Source organism: Pyrgilauda ruficollis, unplaced genomic scaffold (genome assembly GCF_017590135.1).
Source record: "Pyrgilauda ruficollis isolate IOZ18807 unplaced genomic scaffold, ASM1759013v1 scaffold27, whole genome shotgun sequence".
Taxonomy (NCBI): domain Eukaryota; kingdom Metazoa; phylum Chordata; class Aves; order Passeriformes; family Passeridae; genus Pyrgilauda; species Pyrgilauda ruficollis.
The window spans coordinates 3682660-3704480 of NW_024524044.1; the positions used below are offsets into that span (position 1 = coordinate 3682660).

At 37.2% G+C, this 21821-nt stretch overlaps 1 protein-coding gene across 2 annotated transcripts in view; it reads right to left on the bottom strand.

Moving 5' to 3' along the window:
* The window catches only part of TFEC (transcription factor EC), an 86078-nt gene that overhangs the window by 18070 nt on the left and 46187 nt on the right, over positions 1-21821 (bottom strand). For both annotated transcript variants that reach the window (XM_041471511.1, XM_041471510.1), the window contains 2 exons: positions 16826-17071; positions 14599-14694 (listed from right to left, as the gene is read on the bottom strand). In XM_041471511.1, coding sequence (XP_041327445.1) covers positions 14599-14694; positions 16826-16900 — 171 coding nt within the window. In that variant the 5' untranslated portion in view covers positions 16901-17071. Of the gene's footprint in view, positions 1-14598; positions 14695-16825; positions 17072-21821 lie in introns of those variants that run through there.

The window sequence follows — 21821 nt, forward strand, 5'->3', positions numbered from 1 at the left end:
ATCTTGGGGAAGTGAAGAGAGGGGTCAGCAAGACTTGGACTTTTAGAGGGCAGACTTTGGCATGTTCAGGAGACTGGTTGAGAGACTCCCTTGGGAGGCAGTCCTGAAGGGGAAAGGAGTCCAGGAAGGAGACCATGAAGGAAATGCTAAAGGAGCAGGAGCAAGACATCTTCATGTGTGAAAGATGAGCCACTGAGGAATAGCTGGTCTGTCTGAACAGAGAGCTTTGGCTGGAACTGAGGGGAAAAAAGCATAGTGGAAGAAGAGGCAGGAAACTCAAGAGGGCAGCAACGATGTTGTGAGGTTATGCAGGGAGAAAATTAGAAGGCCCAAAACCTAATTAGAACTTAATCTGACCACTGCTGTAAAAGACAATGAAAAATGCTTCTATAAACAAATCAGCAACAAAAAGAGGGATAAGGAGAATCTCCCTGCTTGTATTGGATGTGGGAGAAAATACGGTGGCAAAGGATTGGGAAAAGGCTGAAGTACTTAATGCCTTCTTTGCCTCAGTCTTTAAGAGTAGTACTACTTGTTCCTTGGGTACCCAGCTACCCGACCTGGGAGACAGAGCAGAATGAAGACCTCACAATCCAAGGGAAATGGGGAGTGCCCTGCTACAACATTAAGACACACACAGGTTCATGAGGCCAGACAGGATGCACCTGAGGGCCCTGAGGGAGCTGGCAGAAGAGCTCACTGAGCCATTCTGAGTCATTTACCAGAAGTCCTGACTAACTGAGGAGGTCACAGTTATTGGAGTAAACCTGATGCCCATCTACAAGGTGGGCCAGAAGGAAGATGAAGGAACTACAGGGCTGTCATCTTGATGCAGGTGACAAGAAATGTTAGTGCCAATTGCACTATCAACTGTCTCTTTCTTCTGTGAATTCAGTAGAAATCTGAATTATATTGCAATGGCCACTATGACTGATAAGTGGCTTTGTGGACATGGCCACTCGTGGTCTCCCTTTGACACACTCATTCACAGTTGACACAAAAAATCTGCTATGAATTAGTGTGCAAGGAATAATTCTCAGTGTCAGGATTCAAGATCAGGAGAAGAAATAGAGAGTGATTAATGTGACCTGTTTTGGACACTTGAGTGTGTCCAAAGGAACTGAATGATCTCTGTCTCTTATTCATAACTCTGAAGAAAATTTGGGGTGAATATTGCAGGCCTCCTATGTGTACCTTCTCAAGAAATCTCACTGGGCTCCTCATGTGGAAATTTCAAAATAAACTCTTACTTTAAAAATCACATAAGTAAGACTTCCTTTGAAATTAATCATTTTTCTGATTACCAGAGACTTTTATAATATGCAGTCAAAAAATGTGTCAAAGTATTTTGTTGTAACTTTCTACCTGAATTTGCTCTGCATTGATATCACACATAGAAAATTCCAAGGAATTTCTTTACCAATGTTACTGAACACTGAGAGCAATCTTATAGTAGAAATTGGCCAATTTTGATACAACATGAGGAAACATACTTTTTGTCTGACAAAACAGGAAGTTCTTTTAGAAATGTAGACATCTGTAAGCAAGTAATTTTCAAATTATAAAATCGAAACATATAGCACAATATATTATAGAAATTGTGAATCAAAATATATCTAGCTGTTTGGATATGTACCTAAACTCCATTCATCGTAATGCAATTTATTGCTTTTAGTGTCATTTAAGCAGGGAAAGTTTTTGCAGTACTGACACTTCAAATACCTTCCAAGCCTACATTAAAAGATAAGTATATATATATACATACACACATAATTTCACAAAAATTCAACACAATGTTCCTAAATGTACAAATCACTTACACTTGCACAATTATACAATATGTATACAATGATGATTTTACAATTCTATAGCACTTGTGAAACTATAGCTGTGAAACAGCTTTAAAAACCCAGCTGATTCCAGCATATCAAAAGCATGTTCTTGTTTTCAATTTAGATGTGGAAACACAGACATTTGGGTATGAAAATTCCTAGGTACCAGCAAATTATTTCTCTTGCAGGTGTCATATTGGTTCACACCTGTGTTGTTCTGAGAAGTCCTTGTAAGTCACATCATTTCCAAACATTGCTTTCATGGTACTTATATTTATGTACATGTATCTAGGAATTTAAATGCAAGCGCCTCATAAGGATTGAGGACAGAAATATTAAAAATAGCAGAATATAATATGCCATCTTTCCCATTTCTGAAATACAACCAGCTTTGAACAAAATATCAACAACCTTTAGAACAGCAAATGGTTAACTGGGAATAACCAGTGACAATGTAGTACAGGAAGAGAATAATACAATTTCTAATTAAAACTGCAAGGAGCATTGAAGAAAGCAGGCTGTAATTAATGAAGTTAGCATTTGGCAAGGACACTGGGGTGAACATTCTTCCTTTTGTATAAAGTGTCATGGGATCTTCAATGCCTGTGTGCAAAGACTGGAACATGAGAATTTCCATTCATGGGGCTCAGTCCTGAAAGATACTCAACTTTGAAGCTTAGACCAATTATAAAAGCAAACTTCAGCCGGACTACCTGAGTGAATACACCTCACAGGCCTGTGACCTTGTGCTTGCTGACAGTGTCCAAGGGAAGTACGATGGAAGTCTCATTGAGAGAAGATTGCCATGTCCAATACTTGGGTCTGAACTGCTGTGCAGGCAGGATTGTGTAGCAAATACTAAGGGTTTATTAACAGCATGGATGACTAGCAATGGACAGCTTTGTTCACAATTTGCAGTATCTAATACCAAGTTTGGGGGGTTTTATAAAGGAAAACATTGCATGAAAGATATTGCCTTATGAAAGGAAATTATGTGGTATTCCAAATCTTATAGTATAATTGCTGTTTGTAAACATCATGTAATTTTAAGGAAGACTTAAACCAATAGCATTTCCATATCTCCCAAGAGAAGGATTTTGAATGCAGCAATAAAATGTATGAATACAGATTGTCTGTGCCTGTAGTCCCTAAACAGGTCTATGCCACAACAGTGCTCACATACACGATCACCTATTATTTAAGTATTTTTCCATTTTGGCTAATCTTGCGTGAAGTGTTTGCGTTACAGTAAAAGTCAAGTCTGTAAGGTTCATGGTTGTAGCACAATCAGTGTTGCACAGCTAGAAAATAACAGCCAAACCCTTTTCCAAACCTTTTTTTTTTTAGCTTTTTTAGAATAAAAAAGCTTTTAAAGCTTTTTTAGAATTTTCTTAATTTGAGAATTCTGCTGAAAATTTCAGTCTAGACTAGAAAGAATTTCCTGGATATTGAGTTAATTTAACATATCCTTACATATTCTAGTTCATGAGCCAATAATGCTCTGTCTAAAATCAATTAGGTTTCACATACAAATATTTTTATTTGGAGTATTTTAAAAAGTTGAATTATCACAAATTATTGTCAAAAAGCTTATCTTTTATTTCCATTTGTAGACAAATTTTATTTTATTTTGTGTTCCTTTAAGACATATGTCATTGTTTAACATCCCCCCCGCCCCCCCCCAGGTGGCTACTGGGAGTGAACACAGCTCCCTTGAGACTTTGCTTTGCTAATTTGGACAGATCATGACTCTTCAGACAGACTTCCCATGCAATGATATGTTCTAACAAGAGCCTCTCTGTACCTTTTCTGCTTTGAATTAGTTTTTTTGAAGGGTGGACACCTTTTTTGCCCATAGCATTCAAAGAGTTTCGTGCCCAGTGATACTGGATATTTCCTCATGTCTCTTGGAAATCAGTCTCATGATGGATACTAAGATCATATTTATCTCCTTTATGCAGCCCCATCATTTTGATGGCTTTTAGTTATCCCCTGAACAACTAATGTAACTAGATCTTTTTCTGTCATCTGCAGTTAATGAGTTCTCAGCTTACTGCAGACATTCCTGTTATTAGTATTTAAATGAATGACCTTCCACTCAGTACTATTACATTCCTTCCATTTAGACCATTCTGTCATCACAGTCATATAATTCTTCCTCTATGATATTCTCATCCTTCTTTGTATTGGTAATATTTTTGCTTTTGCTACCTCAGTAAGTTCATCAGCATAAATGTATCTTTTTGTTCCAAGATCACTAATGACAATATTAAGTAAACTGAGATCAAGGATTGGTTTTTGGTAAACTTCATTAATATCTTTTTTTGTTTTAAATAGAAATACTTTATTATCTCTTTAGCTTGCTCCTTAGCCTGGAAGGAATTCTGTTCTGTTACTTTCTAAATAACCTGTACTGCATTTTACTAGAATGTGTTCATACACAAGGTTGTCAACATCAAACCTTGGATATGCAGGACTAGCTAAAAAATATTCATTCCAGTAGGAAACAGCTCTCCATACATCCAAAGGATGTCACTACTCAAGGATGATGCGGGGTGTGTTTATCTTTAAAAAGCAGACACCTGACATGTTCTACTTGTCTAAAATGGCCAAACCATAGGATATCAAGAGCCCTTCATCAAAGATATCTGGACTGTCCTGACAGGTCAAAACAGTTAATCAGCTAGCCTGTTTTCCCTTGAGGAACACGTATAGTATTTAGAGCAAACCCCAATGTGGGAAAGGAATGACACATCTGACTCCATGGATATCAGAAGGCTAATTAATTACTTTATTATACTATATTATTCTGTACTATATTGCACTATATTACATTACTTCTAAACTGAATCTGCCAAGCACTCAACTCTGCTCTCAACTGCACAGAATCTCGTGAGTGTCTCATGACTGTCCGCCGACAGTCCCAGCGCACACACATGCGCTCATTCCTGGTAGGCCAAGGAAACAAAACACCATCACTCTGGGTAAACTATCTCCTTACTGCATTCTGCTTTGGCACAGCACAGGCACAGCAAAAGAGATAAGAACTGTGTTTTCTTTCTCTGATGTTCAGAGAATGTGAAACCCAGAAATATTCTTGGGAAGAATTGTGCCTTGCTTTTCTCTGTGAAGAGACATGTGGCGACAAACGTGCAAACAGACAACAGGATAGACTGTCCTGTTATCCAGCTGCCATTTCTCCAAGGGGCTCACTTCCTCACAGCCACATGCACAAGCCTGACTGTGATTAGAAAGGTCAGAATGTCCCCAGAGAGGACAGAGGTCAGGACCAGACTGCCTCTACCACACACCTTCATTCTGCCTGGATCAGAAGTGCTCATGAAAAGAGGCAAGTGGGGAGTAAGTTGCAGGAAGCAAGTTGCTAGCAGGAACTTCCTTTGCTATCCTTTTTTCTGGGGTTAATAACTGCAGACAAACAACCCACCAAGTGTGCCTGTTTCCTGCAGCAGCAGTGTGTGGCATGTTTCCACAGCAGCTGCTGTGCCGTCCAGACCATTCTGAGGATTATTGTCCCTCAGATTGTTGACACATGGTCAGCTGGCCTGTACTGCACCTGCAGGCTTGGCAAACTTAACAGGGAACAACAACACATGTGGCTTTACCTGTCACAAGAAGAGAGAGACTATGTAGCTGCCTAACCTGAAAGACTGAGTACTGTATCTGCAAGAAAAAATTTGTTTTGGTTCTTGGTAAAAATTGGTACTCTCTCAGACTGCATCTAAAACAAAAGACTAGTGCAATATTTTATCATTTCCGACCCCTAAATATATCCCACTTAAATTATGTTTTCATGAGCTTAAGTGATAACAACACTTCAAGGAACAATTTTGTAAAATGAGGTTACTTCTTCTTAGCCACAAAAAAATTTAGCACACATCAATGTGTTTCTTGCTTAATCATTTTAACTAGAGAAAAAAAATACCCCACAAAAATAGAAATTTTGCACAATGTTTATATTATTATCCCATATATGCATCCCAAATACAAAAAGCTCAATATGGAATTGTGTCCACAGTTCATTTCATATATGTCATAAAAGTTTGTGTTCGTGATACTGGGGTACCAAACATAAAAACACAGTTGATTGCTTGTCATGCCTTTGCAATTTATTCATGACAGGTAAACAAAACCTTTTTTCAATCTCTTAAGTTCACAGATTGAACTCAAAATGTGCACTGAATTTGGCCATATAGTGCGTTGATCAATAAATGTATATTGACACGTATTAACAAATCCATTTTCTAAATGACAGCACCTGGTATAATTGGAGTTTGCAGGTTTTGACAAGGGGAAAACTGGGGCAGTTCTTGTATCTTCAATGTGAGTTTTAATAAATTGGCACTTTTCATCTTTTCAAATTTATTGCAGACAGGATGCATAATCTTGTCAATACAAGTACTAGAAAGACTAGTGCGCAGCTTTCTTTCTCAATTGCTGTGCTGCTTGAAGAAATTTGAACATAAGGATGTGTTTGCAGTATCAATTTCTAAACAAGTTGTAGTATACTGTTCTCAGAATCTAGAAGATCCCATTTAAAGCTAAATATTCTTGGTCCTTTTTGCAATTGCAATGCAAAATACTTATATTTGAGTACAAATGGTCTTCACCAATAATGATTCAAAAATGTTCCATTTTCTCTTTTTATTATGCAAAGAGACTAGCAGAAAATACTATCCTTCTCAGATTTGTTTTCATCTGAACAAATTGTATCCCCTTCTATATTTATCTTTAACATGTTTCATAATTACACAATCCTCAACCAGGGACTTAATGTTCAGATACATTATATCAGATATTATATATTATGCATGAAAACTGGTTCATTTTTTATCGTCCAATAATGATCATCAAATTGGTTCATTATTCATCAGAGAAAAATGAACTCTCTTCATATTCCAGTCATAGTACATTTCTGCCCTGATCATATACTTTGAAGTCCATTGTCTAGATAAATGTCTGATCAAATATGACCAAGCAAAGGAATTTTCTGGAGAACCAACCCTTTGCATGACGTATATGCTCTTTCAATTACTACCTTTTAATTGTATGTTTTTAGCTGTTTCTTACTTTTCTGATCACAAAATTAACAGACACAGTCCAGAAGTTAAGTGATGCTGTGACAATGTCATCATCCAACTTGCAGCTGGAAATCAATTCATAAGACTACTGCCCACTAAACCCCAGGTTCTGAAAACAAAAGATGCCAATTAAATGATAGATCTGTTAGCTATGTTACTATTATTTCACAAGTAACACCAGCTAATGCACTAATTCTTGGCTACACCTTACTTCAGTTTTGTTGGATACAGCATGTAAATGCATATATCAAATCATTCAAATCCTTCCTCTAAAAACAGTGAAAAGCACAAAAAAAAGGGAAAAATGAGGCTGAGGGAGAAGTGAAAAACACATTTAATTATATCATATACTATATCATATACTCTATATATTTTGTGCTTTATATTATGTCCTCTGAGATGTCATCTAACACCTAAGTCTCTGAACATATTGTAGTAAGGTTTCTGTGTTCTAGTGTTTCCACATGGGTGTACCATGCAGAATTTTATTTTTGTTGAAAATCCTTTCTGTAGTGTTTGATTTCAGATAAATTCACAAATGCATATTTCTAGTGTAATAAATATGTATAAATATAAATTTAAATATAGTTTATTATTAAGTCAGCTACTTAATAAACTACTTTACACATATATTAAGGTCATTGAAGGCCTAGGCTGATGGAAAAGCAAGTGCTAAGATGATCATTAAAGCTGTACTTTTGGAAGTGTATTTATCAAAATGGATTTGAGAAATCCTTATTTTCCACAAGCTAGTTTTGTCTTGCAGTAAAAAGCTTGACTGCCTCTGGAGAACAAAGCAGCCACCCTTGTTGCCTCTGAGCTCACAAGTCTTTTATTCAACCTATGTAAATGTCATTGACAGAAATTCCTAAAGTTTCTCTCCAGAAGGCATCATAACCTGTATGCTGCAGACAGCAGTGAGCTAAATATAATCTTCTTGATGGCCTGCCATGTCCTAAGGACTTCAAGCCTTGCATTGCTGTATACAGAGAGCAACACAAGATGCAGCACAGGCTTTGGGATAAAACAAAATCTTCTTGGTGGCCCCAAACAGCAGGAATTTGCTGGCAGATTCTGCTGCACATGGGCTTGGAATGAATAAGGAATGAATATTGGGAAATTAGAAATCTGTTTTAACTATCCTTTTCTCTTACTACTGTAAAACAAAAGGTCTGAGATAAAGATCATGTTTGTAAAAGGTACTTGCATACAAACAACTATATATTTTTGAATAATACTTTCATTTCTGTTAGTTTACCTTTTAGAAAGAGGAAACCAGAGAGGAAAAAAGAAATTTTCCCTTAGTTTCAGAGTTATGGAAACTTTACTACAGTTGCATGAAGAGTGAGTCTTTTGGCTCCCTTCAGCCAGAGTTCTACCCCCAAAATAGAGAAGGATTAGTAGACATTGGCATGTTAGCGTGCCAGAGACAGAGCTGAGCTTTTTGGTAATTTTGCACAGCTTTTGAATGCTGCAGCTATGTAAAAGTAGATCACAGTTTTAGTCCTGACCCAAAGTAATGCATACTCTGTTCTGTGAAGACCTTTCCTACAGCATGAGGTAAATTGTGCAGGCAAGAGGGCTGTACACTGCCCATTTCCACCTCAAACTACTGAATTGTGTGAAATACCAAAAGCAAACCTTCATCTGACATTTGTATAACATTCAAAACAGCAGTGGCAGTGATAACAAAAGATACTTCCAGCTGCAGGAAACAGGCCTGAGGAGTTTTAAATTTGTGCTTTTCATAGTTAGTTTTTTTGCAACTGAAACAACTGAAAGACACAATTTCTTACCTAACACTTTTATAGTATTGAAGGAAGACAAAGAAAATATTTGCTCACCAGTTTTATTTTTGAGGCGTCTATAATTTCCTCAATAGCTACTGACTGTTCCTTCTCCTTCATTTTTCTTTTTTGTTAAACTTGTAAATGATACCAGAGAGTGCTAGACAGAAGTTTATATACCTAAGTGAACTTTGATTCTTCCTTGGACTTTAAGACTAATCTAGTGTAGAATGTGATTGACAAAGCATTTTCATTGATGTTATGCAGCCTTTTCAAGTTAGCCAACCTAAGCAAATGAGGTTGTTAATGTTTACTCTGGCCCTTTCTCTAAAATGGTTTTGAACTTTAGCAGATTTTACCAACATATAAGGGTTGCCAAATTACACCAGTATTCACTAAATAAAAAGTACTTGTGATTATGCAGTAGGGGGCTGCCTAGATCAGCAATGCTACATGCACCTCTAGTGGAAAGCTGGTTTTATTTCATGACTGAATAATTGCAGCGCTTGTTGAATAAAATACTTTGGAGTATACCTACTTGAATTTCTTCTTTCTGTATGATTTCTGAGAGTGGGACAGACGGCAGCTTTTGCAATCCATCCAGATGGTCATCATCAATATTTAACAAATAATTAATACAAATACAAATTATTAATGTCATGATGAGAAACTGTGATCTCAAAGACCTTATAATAGCAGTGAGATTTTGCAGACAGAGTGAACTATGCTTTTCCCAATAAATAGTGTCTCCCTAAAATCAAATGCAGAGTTAACAGATTTAATCAGAATTTATACCAGCTGCAGTTAATAGAATCATAAAAATTAAAGAAGGAAAACATCTATCTGTCCTATCCTGATCTACTCCCTACCTGTTTTTTTTCCAAATGCCAAAGGAGCAAAACAAATACAAGCAAGCCATGTAGTGGCAGGATTTTCTCCACAAGCCCTTTTCCTGCAAGAGTGGCACAAGTGAAGCAATCCCACTGACTTGACTCCCAAGCAGACTGGAAATAAGCAGTAGCTCCCAGTCTTGGTAGAACAGTGAACTATGAGTATATGAAATGAAAGTGAAGCAGTGAAGCCTCAGAAGATCCCTGAAGAGGTGACCCATTGCAAGGCACAACCTTTACAGAGTATTGCCACCTTTCCCCTGCCCAGCTGTTTCCCCAGCTCACAGCTGGCGCAACCCCTGACTTCCATCACACCCAGGTGTCTTGGCTTCCCTTCTCTGGTACTGGGTTAATTCTTCTTTTCTCAACATTCTTGCTGCTAAGGTCATTCAAGGGGATAGTTAAAGAAAACATTTCTTAAATATTACAAATAAATCATAGTATCATAGAATGCTAATGGGTTGGTATGGACCTTAAAGACCATACAGTACCAACCCTCCCTGCCCTGGGCAGGGACACCTACACCTAAACCAGGTTACTCAAGGCCTTAATCAAGCCTGGCCTTGAACACTGCTGGGGTTGGGGCATTCACAACTTCCCTGGGCAACCCTTTCCAATGTCTCACCACTCCCACAGTAAATAATTTCTTCCTACATCAACATGGAAACAATTTTTTCTTGGCTTTATTTGGTACTGGATGTGGGAAAAAAATTGAATAAAAAGTTTTCCATGAAGTGGCGTTCCATTTTCTTCCAATCTGAAATTAACTGCTCCATTTAGTTTAGTCATTCAGAATTGACTACTCCAGCAACATGGAGCTGAACTGATTCAGCATACCAGCAGCTGGGCCTCTCCTGGTGGCTTTTTGAAATCCAATTTCATGGTAGTGCTGTGCCTGAAGCATTGCTCTGCAACTACTTCTTAGGTCTCATTGCCAGCGATCTAACTGCTACAGAGCCTCTTGCCCCAGGCTTCTTCAAAATCAGTGCTGAAAGCTCATGTTTTGTGCACCAGAAAAAAAGACAACTTAGAATCCTTGAAAATGTTCACAAGATTAAATTATTTTTCTTGCTGATGCCGCCCAGGTCTGTTCAAGAGAGACCTGTGCCATTGCAGAACATTAACTTCCTCTCACTTTATTCTCATTCCAGTCAACCACTCAACCAGTCTCAACCAGGAAGCCTCCTAATGCTTTTGCCATAAGTTTTAGTGGACTGCATGTCAAGTAGTGAGCATTATCCCAGTTGTACAGTGATTATTTGGACTGCAACAGGTTTTTCTGAATAAAAGTACTGGTAAATTGCCAACTATTTTTATTCACAGATCTCCATTGTGGTTGCTAGATTACTGGGTACTGGTAGATTACTGGTGAGTCCTAGGGCTGTATATGTATATTATCAAAACAAAACAACATTTAGTACAAAGAAGTGATTAATAAAATCACATGCTGTTAAATCACACCTTGAAAAGCACAGTGACCCTATTTTTTAACTCTGCTCTTTCCTCTCTTCTCTGTGACTAATGCTCTGAACATCTGCTTTAATATGTTTCTTAAATTTTTTTCTTTGCTGGTATTAAACACAATATAGAGCAGAGCTTTTTACTACCTGCCCTAAACTATAAATGGTGGTATAACATGCACTTTGTATTAACAGACCTAAACATCTACACTTCCTGTATTCTGAACATTTGGAAGTACTAATATACTTTAAATTTACTACAAAATGTTAAATAGACTGTAAGGATTTTGAATGAACTTCTGATGAAAATGAAAAGCATTTACTTTTCAAATGTCTGTCACCATATCTGACCTACGTGACAGTAATTTACTTCTAAAACTCAGTCATGCATTATTTGTTTCTTTTTTTTTTAATGATTCTTATACTGTCAGGAACAAACTTGCTGCTCCTGATATGACACTTAGAGAAAAAATATTGTCTTATAATAAACAAATACTCTGCTGTCTGTTAGTTAAAATTTCCTAAAACTAAATTATTACAAGGAAAAATTACTTTAAATTGATGCCATCTTCAATTATGTCTTTTTTTAATTAAATCTTACCTTCTCCATAATGAACAAACAGTTGTCACTACATGAAAGTTCATAAGAATAGTTATGACTTTATTTGTTATGCTTTATGAACAAATTTGTTTTACAAATTCTTTCCGAGGAATCAAGACCTCTTGCATGTAGGGAAAACTGGTCATACATTTTAACTGAACTTCTAAAAGATTGTTTTAAAAAGTAGGTTTCTGCCATTAAGGTATTCTGAAGAGCAATAGAAAGACAGCCAGAATATTGCCTAGTTTAAGCAATTCTTAAGTGACCACCCAAAACCAGACAGTTTCATGAAATTATAAATTTGAGTCCAAACACAAGCCAGATAATCCACTCCTCAGAAGCTGTAATTATATTAATGAGAGATGGAGGAATGTTCTTATTTTCACTTCTCTGATTCTACTAATGCATAACTGCAATTCATTAATTCAAGGTCAGACAATGAGCCTTTGAGCAATTATTCACATGAGTGGTCTCACAGAATTCAATGTCTTCATTTAATGTGCCATTAAAATGGTACATGGGTGCATTTAACTGAAGTAAACATTAGTTCACTGCAACACACAACAGGTTGCACCGTAGAAAGTGGAAAAATTGCTCAGCCACTGAGTAAGCCATTGAGAACACTGAGACAGAAAAGCGGCATCACAAATTTATCTTTTTCAAGAAAAGATTTTGCTGAAAAAATACCTGAGCCTTTTACTGCATTCTGAAAACCAAGTCAGCCCATTTCAGAATTTAAGAGATTACTCTGAACAGTTTGCAAAATCAAGACAATCCCAAGCAAGGAAAGTCTAAAAAGAATTCTAGAAATACTTAGGAATTATGCTGGAGAATTTTAAAGAGAAAGCCAAAATCAGTCAGATACAGAGGCAACACAGTGTCACCTGTAATCCCACTTACTCTATGTTTGTGTCAGCACCTCAGCAGGAACCTTGTGCAGATGTCAGGGCTACTATGGGTTCTTGCCTGAAGTGCAGCACAAACCCAGCACATCTCAGGGAAATTAGGTGTTCTCTCATTCTTGATCAAGCCTCCTAGTCCAATACTCTTGTAATACATATGTTTGGCTCAGATAAAGAAATTTCCTTATGTTTAATGTGATAATGACAAATTAGATAAAGAAAAATTATTTTCTAGCTGTGTCTCTATCTTTTTCTATTGCACAGCTCATGACCAAAATTTGCTGGCAGATTTAGGATGTTGCCTGAAAGATAGCTTAAAACCAAGTGGTATGAGCTAAATGCCTGAAATCATCTCCATATGGCCAATTCTTTTGTGTATTTTTAAAGTACACAATGCTAAAAGAGAGCAGCAGAAACAGAGGCACCCCTCAATTTCCTCATACCGATGCAGTTTGCCTGCCTTGCTGAAGGCAGGCTTTATTTTGCCACTGTATTGAGCAGAGCAATTTGGAAATTTGTGCTACTCCCTGGCTTACCTAGCAGCCTGCTGATTTCCTCAGCACAAATGAAAATCCAAAGACTATTACTTGTCTCAGAGGCACTTCAAGAGTCGCAGATCTTTGTAAATACAATACCATCAAGGTCTAAAAGACATTCCATATTTCCTTCCTCATCAAGAGTAAGGTATTCAATAAATTTTAGAGACAAATGTCCTTCAAGGCTGAAGATAAGGGCTAATGAACCTGGAATTAGGACAGATTAATATCATCCAATTTTAAAAGGTTTTGAAGGGAGTATGACTTCCACCCAAAACCCAGAATTCATGCCTCTCATCACCATCCCACGCTATCATACCAGAAATTATCCTCCCCTGCCTCACATTAATTTGAGCCAAAATATTAATTCACTCCCCAGGGACCATTTCTTTGCTATGTTCTGTACAGACATATGTGTAAATCAGTCCAGCTGCAACAGTTCTGTAGTTGGCATGCAAATAACAGGTGTTCATGGAAATGTTAATTGGCATTAATGCTGGACTGTAGAATGGGCAACACAGGAGTCTTGTCTCCTAAGGTAGTTTTGGAGCAATGGAAGTTCTGTAAATAAGAAAAAAGTGTTCCTGGAGAGGGAGATAAAGAGGAAGCACCTGACTGTATTCTGATGTGCCCTTGGTGGATTGTCAAAGCCTGTGACAACCCTTCTGCCTTCATCAGGGTGAAGTTCCCCTTTACCAGTGTACAGTTTAAAGCCCTGAGGACAAACAGTTCTGGACATCAGCTAAAAAGGGTAGAAAGGACAATATACATCCTTCTGTAAAGTGCATTACAGGTATTGACATGTATTACTTCCATAAGTAATAACACTCTATGTGGTTTTGTGTCCAGAAAAGCTCCATCCTTCCTCTTCAAATATATAACATATATGGAAACATAAATAGCCTTTGTTCGTCCTCTCACATTTATTCACAAAGAGACATCATAAAATTGAAGCTTGTTGCATTAATTCTTGTGAAAAAGTAACATTCCTTTTATTCGTCCTTGAAATTATTCAACTGAATGCAACTTGTCTGTATGAAAATCCAGAACTAGAGCCTTGCTTCAAGATAAGGCACTGGAGAAACAACTGTACCATAGAAACTATTATATGGGGATGTTTTGAAATTTTTTTAGTTGGGGTAGAATGATCTTCAAACAAGGCTTTAAACCTTTAAACCTGGCCTTCTAGGGTCCAGAGACTTTTTATCTTTATTATTTTTAGAACTGCACAGACATCAGAAACTCCAATGGGTTATGCACCAGACATTTCACTGGGCTAGAACTCCAAATGCTATTCAGACCACTTAAAACAATTGTGTCTCACCACACTGATGCCCTTTTCTGTAATAATTATTGACAAAAAAGCAATCAGCTGAAGAGAAAGGAGAACAGTCCACTGATACTATTCCTTAGTCTCTGAACTGTGATGTGCTTGAATCACTCAAATCTTTCTAGTATAAAAAGCAAGATGAAAGTCAACAAAATACTTACAGTTCTTTGCATTAGTAAAGGAGTTTCAGAACAACCTATCCCTTCATCATTAAAATTTGATTCCATATTGATTATGTCTTCAATAACTTCTTCCATCTGATAAAATAATATTTTAAGACAAATCAGTACAAATAATAATGGAAAAATGTTATTTTTAAAATATAGAGGAATTAATCTTGAATATCTATTATAACAATAAAACAATTACAGAAGTTTCTGCCTTACAATTCAAACACTTCTATACAATATTCACATTTTTTACTTCTTGTGAAAACAGTTGTGGTTTATCAAGATACATCTTTCTCTTAAACACCAGCCCACACCAGTATTTAACCCCTTATTGCAGCACCATGAGGAGATGACAGGAGTGCATTGCTAAGCTGTAACTGTGACCTGTCATCTCGATCAAATGTGTCATATCCACAGGGCATTGCTGCATTGGTGCAGGAAGCCTGAAAGGAACCTGTGGTTCTGCAATGGCATGAGTCACTCAAGGTTTGGTGTTACATGCTGCCCTCCTGGGCAGGTAGAGGTTTCTCTGTTTAGCAGTACACTGGATACTGTTCCAGACAGCCTTCTGGTCTCACTTTTGATCTAATCTGAGCCAAAACTGCTGAGGTAGATGGAATAGCTCAATAATTACTAGGTATGAAACAATAAGTACTTTGAAGGCCTATAGATACATATCGATTTGGACAAAGTGCAGCATGAGTTTTCAATGATAATTATGGTCTGGTTTCATTCACAATACAATTTTGGGAGAGATCTCATGATGAGCATGTCACTTTTAACTCTACTATCTGCTGCTATTGGAAGCTGAAGGAATTGTAGATGGTCCTGTGCAATGAAAGTATCACAAAGACATGGGACCTTTCAACACACATTTTTTTGGCCACATGGCCCAGCACAGCTCATACATTCATTCCTCTCCCTCTCTAAAACCAGAGAACACAGAACTACTGTGCCAGCAGTTGTGCCCAGACTTATCTAGAAAAGCATCATCAGGGCCAAAATCATACAAAGAAATGCTGGCAATTAAGCAATATGAAAGAGTGCAGTTTATTGCACCAACCTGGGTGTTGGCTCTGTATTTTTTGCTAATATATCTATAGCCTGCTTTCAACCACAGGGCACACCCACATTAAGAAATTCCACTGTGACAGCCATCCATCCCCCTGAGTCTGAGATGAGATTGTCCAAATCATTGCAAAGCTGCCAGGATCTTGCCAGTGCCAGGTATCACCCTCCCATCTCTACCAGGACAGAGAGTGGTACAGGGCAGGCCCCTGATCAGACCCAAAATGCCTGAGAACGGTTTCAGCACACTGCACTTTGCTAGCCTGGAGGTGGTCACATAGGTGTCCACAAAAGCCATTTAAAACAGCATTTTAAAGTAGCTCCAGTAATCCATAAACCTGACTTGAAATGTCAGTTGTCAATGCAGAAGGAATGGAGGGGCCCCAGATGAACTCTCCAAGAAGCTTGATGGGTTCCCTCATGCTTAGCTCTGTTAGATCCAAATGCTTGAATGAGTCATGGTGTATTTGTAAGATTCTTCTGTTCTATTAAAGTCCAAGACATACAGCATCTCCATTTCTCATTTCTCTAGGAATTCCCCTCTTACCCAATAAACAGTCTCTTTTGAAATCTATTGAAGTATTAAAAGCCATAATGACCTACATCTCATACTGGCTAAGGATCTGATATTGTATTATAGCTGAACCTCTATTAAAATCAATGGTGGTACTAAAGTTAGCATATCTTTGCCAATTTACTCAAGATAACCCACATAAAAATATAGCAGCTAACTGAAAAATGAATGAGTGATTTTTTCAGTTATGTATTGAAGGTGATCTGTATTTAACATTTTTTATGCAGCTAGGTTAATACCTTCAGACAGAAACAACTGCCATCTGGAAAAAGGATGTTTTTCTTTGCAAAGTGCATATTCAGGAAATGTACAGCAACATATGATGTATATGTAAAAAGATGCAACAGTACATTTTATCTGACAGCAGTCTAAAAGCTTGATCCTGCAGTAAGCTATTCACAGGCACACGAGGGAACAACCCACATAATTCAAAAGGATACAGAAAGCAAGTGCCATAACCCCTCGAAAGTTAAGAAAGTCATGTTTTGCCCACTTCTAGTGCAGCATGGGTGATGTAACATTTTTGTGGAAGTAGACAGAGCCCAGTTCCCCTTTCTCCATCCAGCTCTGCCCTACCGCATTTTCGTGTTGGCCGCCGAGGGCCAGCAGCTTGGTGACAGGGCTGTGCGGAGAGCCGCTGGCTGGAGCCATGTGTCCGCTCCGCAGGACTGAGCTCACCCCCACCGGCTGGACCGCGTGAGAGTGGGACAGCGAGAGGGTCTGGCTGGACAGCTTGGCATCAAGGGTCAGGTACTGCTTCACCTGGTGCCTCTGGCTCTGCTGTATGTGGTATCTAGACTGATTTTCCAAGTGTGTTTGTACCTGGGAAGGAAGAGAAATAATTGCTGAAGTTTCAAGGTATTAGTATCAGTATTTATACATATGCTCACTTAAAAATATTTCAAATCAATAGATTCAGCTTTAATAACACTTGGATAGAATTGTTAATTTTTTTCAGTTATACACACTGACACATATTTTATTTCTTTACCATTTTCCCCTTACGCAGCTGAACAAACACTGAATAATTATAAAGAAAAACAGAATTAGAAAAGATAACCATGTTCCTGAGAAAAGACCAGAAATATGCTGCACATTTTTCTCAACTAAAAGTGATCTTTCTTGAGATCATTGCAATCAAATCCACATGCATATATGAACTCTAAAATAATGTTGACTCTTTTGTACATGAAAGAGTAAATAAATGCACAGAGAAATATCATCCAGCCAATTTTAAATAATAACAGCAGTAGACATTCATTCCCACCTCAATCCTGATGGATAAGTAGTCACTAAAATGAGGCATTGCTGCACTTTGGCAATAGAGTCCAAGCTGTAGTTCTGAATGACTGCTCACTATCCACAAGCTGTGCAGACTTCTTGAAATGCCTCTTGAGGACAGATCACTTTTTTAGTGGATTGGGCTTCATAAACTGAGTGGTCATGCCAAAATATCTGATTAAGACTTTGGGCCATCCTTTGATCATAGAGATTGACAGCTGCTACTTCAAACAACTCCCATTTCAGATCAATGTCACATTCCTGCAGTTTAACTACCAGAGGAGCACTGCATACAAACACTTTACTGGCATTTCAGCCCTGTGGCTCTCTTCTCTGCCTATGGCATGACTGGTAAAAAATGTCTTATATAAATTTTTCTCAAGTGGCCTCTGTAAGCATGATTAATATTTGTTAAATAATAGCAAGAATTGCTTTGAAAACATTGAGGACTTTTTTCTGAAAAATATTTAGTCATTTAAGCAAAGTTCTTTTTGATTCCCCTAAAATACATAAGCAGAGATAGATAGCCATAAAATCAAATTTCATTTGAAGAAGTCATGTTTTCATACATATTTCATACATAATCATTATAGTATAATTTTAATTATGTTTCTTTAAAATAGTTTTCCATTATTATAAAAAAGACTAAGCCATGAAGTAATGAATATGAGATTAATTATTTTGATGTAAACTCTGAAGTTATTAAATAAAATTACATTAAAATATTGGTATAAAATCCTAAATACACTGTATTTCCCCCTGATTTATGTTAGGAAGGTATGCATAATATATAAGCTTGCAAAACTTTCATGTATATTTGGGATTTACTCACATAAATTGTCTTAACTTAGATTTTTGTGATAGTTTTAGAAAGTGCACAATGCACTGTTAGTTTAAGCTCTGATTTATCATGTTAAAGGATACATGTAAAATCATAAATAATTCAGATACTTATGCATCTATTTAGTCCTTCATACTTAAGCTCATATTGAAAATTAAATACTCAAGCATTTTCTTAAATGATAATCCAATGACATCTATCACATGCGAGTTTAACCATAATATTATTTTTGGGCAAAATCAAATATATTAAGGGAAAACAAATATGTCCCATTGGATGGCTGGAGGAAGGATTCTCTGTGCACCCTCACTGTCTGCTGCTCTTTCAGAAGCACCCATGGACAATTCATGATTGAGCTGGACTCTACACTCACGGACAGAATCCACACAAAGTGACACTACCCAGAGCCTTGCAGTACCTAAACTGATGGAGATCTCTTTCCAGCAGGGCAGAACTCTGCAGTGAACAGCTTTGAAAACACAAATTCTTTATGTGGCATAAATGGGAGTTGGATCAACACATAGGAGACAATTGCATTTACTGCGTTTCACCCCTACTAATTTTTTATCTTTAATGAAGCTGATGAACTCCTTGTATTGAGCAATGAATTTCTGCCTTAGAATTTCTACAGGCCTACCTGAAGCATAAAATCAAAAATATCGTATACCTTCAAATCAAATGGGAAACAAGAAAATTGCAGTGTCCAAGATCTATACTACCTTGTTTTCAATGTGTTTTTAATAAGGAATTTTTATAGGTCTGCTACGAGAAAACTGCTGAAAAGTCAATGGCTTGCTTTTTTTTCCTCTGGGCCCCAGATTGCTAGTGGCAGACCAAAATCTCTGTGCATCTTGTTTTCTTAGTGAACCACCACAGGGCCATCCCACTGGGCAAAGGGAAGATCTCTGTAAGACATTCAGCTAACTGCTGATTAGGTTAAAAACAGTTTATCAGAAGTGCTTATTTAGTATGATAATCTTTCAGTGATTGTATCCTGTCCTGAACTTACACAGGCAGAAAAAGAACTAAAGCTTTGCTGACAGGATCTATGTTGCTGTGGTTTTGCAAACCTCTCCACCTCTTTACTGTGCCAGTTACAGCCATTGCAAAGCAGAATCTTTGAGGTTAAAAGTAGATCTATGCCCTGATTTTTATCTTTATGTATTCTAAATAAGTCTTAATACTCACTGCTAAAATAAAGCACTTTTTAAACTCAAATCACTATGTAAAGACAAAGCAGAATGGGAAACCTATTTTTATAATCATATTGTTAATGTACAACAAAAGTGGGGTGGGGGGAGGGGAAATTCATGCAATGACAAAGGAATATTGAGATTGCAAGCCAGCTCGCTAAACGTAGAACTTATTTTTAAAACTGTGCATGTCTGAACTAGGAGTAAAAACTCAAATCCTCATAATTTTATAAAACCAGATCATACAGTGTCTCATTTTTAAGTATGACTGATTTATTCTCCATTGGGACGTTGCATGATTTCTCTTATCTTTTATCAGTGGTATGAAGGTAAGTTTCAACTTAGATTTACTGAATATTGCAGATGACTTTAACACTTTTAGATAAGTATTGCAAAAATTGAAAATGTTAAACTTTGACTGGATTTTGAGTTTCATTTTAATGATGAACAAGAAGCAGTTAAGCACTGGCATGCCCAGTTGCCCTGAGAGGCTGTGGAATCTCCATCCTTGGAGATTGTCAACACTTTTCTGGACAAGGCCCTGAGAACTGAAGAAGCGAAAGAAATCTAAAAACAGACAGGGAGATTTGAATTGATAGTCTATACATAGAAACTATAAATAACCATTATCAAGTCTGGTGAAAGAAGGATGGTGTCAGGTTAGAAGTTCAGTGAAATAAATGCAAAAAAAGCAAAAGACTGAAAGATCAGTTCCACATAAAGTAATCTCACAAGTAAAATAACCAGGATCAGTACAAACTTAGCTGCTCAGAGACCCAGAGACCTTAATCATGGGCATGTTTTAGATCCACAAAACATAATCCTTCTCAAAAAAAAAAAAAAAAAAAGAAAAAAGAAAAAGAAAAAAAAAAGATTCTCCAGAGTAGAACTTTTATCTTTTTTCACAATAATCCTAATATGTTATCCTCCAGGATAACAGTGCCAGGAGACCAATTTTTCCATTCAGAATCTTTTGAGGAATTCCCATAATCTGTGACAATATTTTACCAGAGTTTATGTGAAATTTTAAGATTGAGATCTTGATGCTCATGCACCTTTTCCTGTCACAACAGTCTGAATATAGGGTTACCTTCTTTTTTTCTGTCTCTGTGGGTCAATGAATATTTAATCCTTTGTTTAAAGCAGACAAGCATAAGGGAAGGCCCTGAAATGGCTTTCAAGATAGTGCATCCAATAATCTGGCACATCTGGAGAACCTGGATTCACATCTGTGACAAAAATTAGGCAGTGTGATTTGCTAAAGCAGATCTTCTAGCTCTCAGCAGACCATTTTCTATTAAATGCCTTTCTGCCATCCCATTGTTTTGTGATGGCCTTGCTTGTTGGTATGCCTGATTTCTAGGAATCTAGCAAAAAATAGGCACTCAGTGACCACCTAATGATCCAGACTCTGACTCAGAAAAACATCAGACACAGCCCAGCCCTTAGTGTTGCTCTGCTGGTACATCTGCACTAGCCCATGGTGGAGTCGCTTACCTGGCCCTTCCTGCCAAGAGCTCCTGATACCACATCTGCAAAGTGTAACAAGGTGATAATTTGTGCAGATGAAGTGCTGGTTCTCCTCCCAGACATTGCCTTGCAGCAGCTGTAGCCATGTACTTTAAATGCTAATTGTCTAAGATTATTTGAGGAATGAAGGACAGCATAAAATCTAGCAGTTAATAGATTACCCACTCCCTTCTATGTACTGCTTTTGTTTAACACCTGGCTTCACACAGTGAATTTAAAGTCTACTCAGAACCAGAAACTTCAAGCACGAAGGGAATCAAAAGCATCCAAAACAAATGCAAATATTATAACTCCACCAGTTCTACAATGCCAAAACAGAAATGAAAAATTTGAGATGGATTTTGTAATCCAGAAAAAGATCCTAATGCACAGGAAACTGACTGTACCTATTTCTATTTTATATCTCACTGACAAGCCAGTTCTGGGAACAAGAACATAACAGCCTTTCAGAATTATAGATGCATATTCAGACTTCTTCAATTGCTCTTTCTAATTTGAGCACACTTCATCATGTTGTAACCCTGCAGTACAGTTGTGTAACATATTTTCCCATATTCACACTAAGTTTGCTTTCATTTCTAATATGTTGCACAATGACATAGGGAGACTTTCGGTAGTTTATTTTAATAAACTGTTTTACTTCACAAATTGCTGATGGAATTTTCCTTTTTCTTGTAAAAGAATATATAGCATATCAAAATTAAGAAAAAATACCTATTTTGGGGAC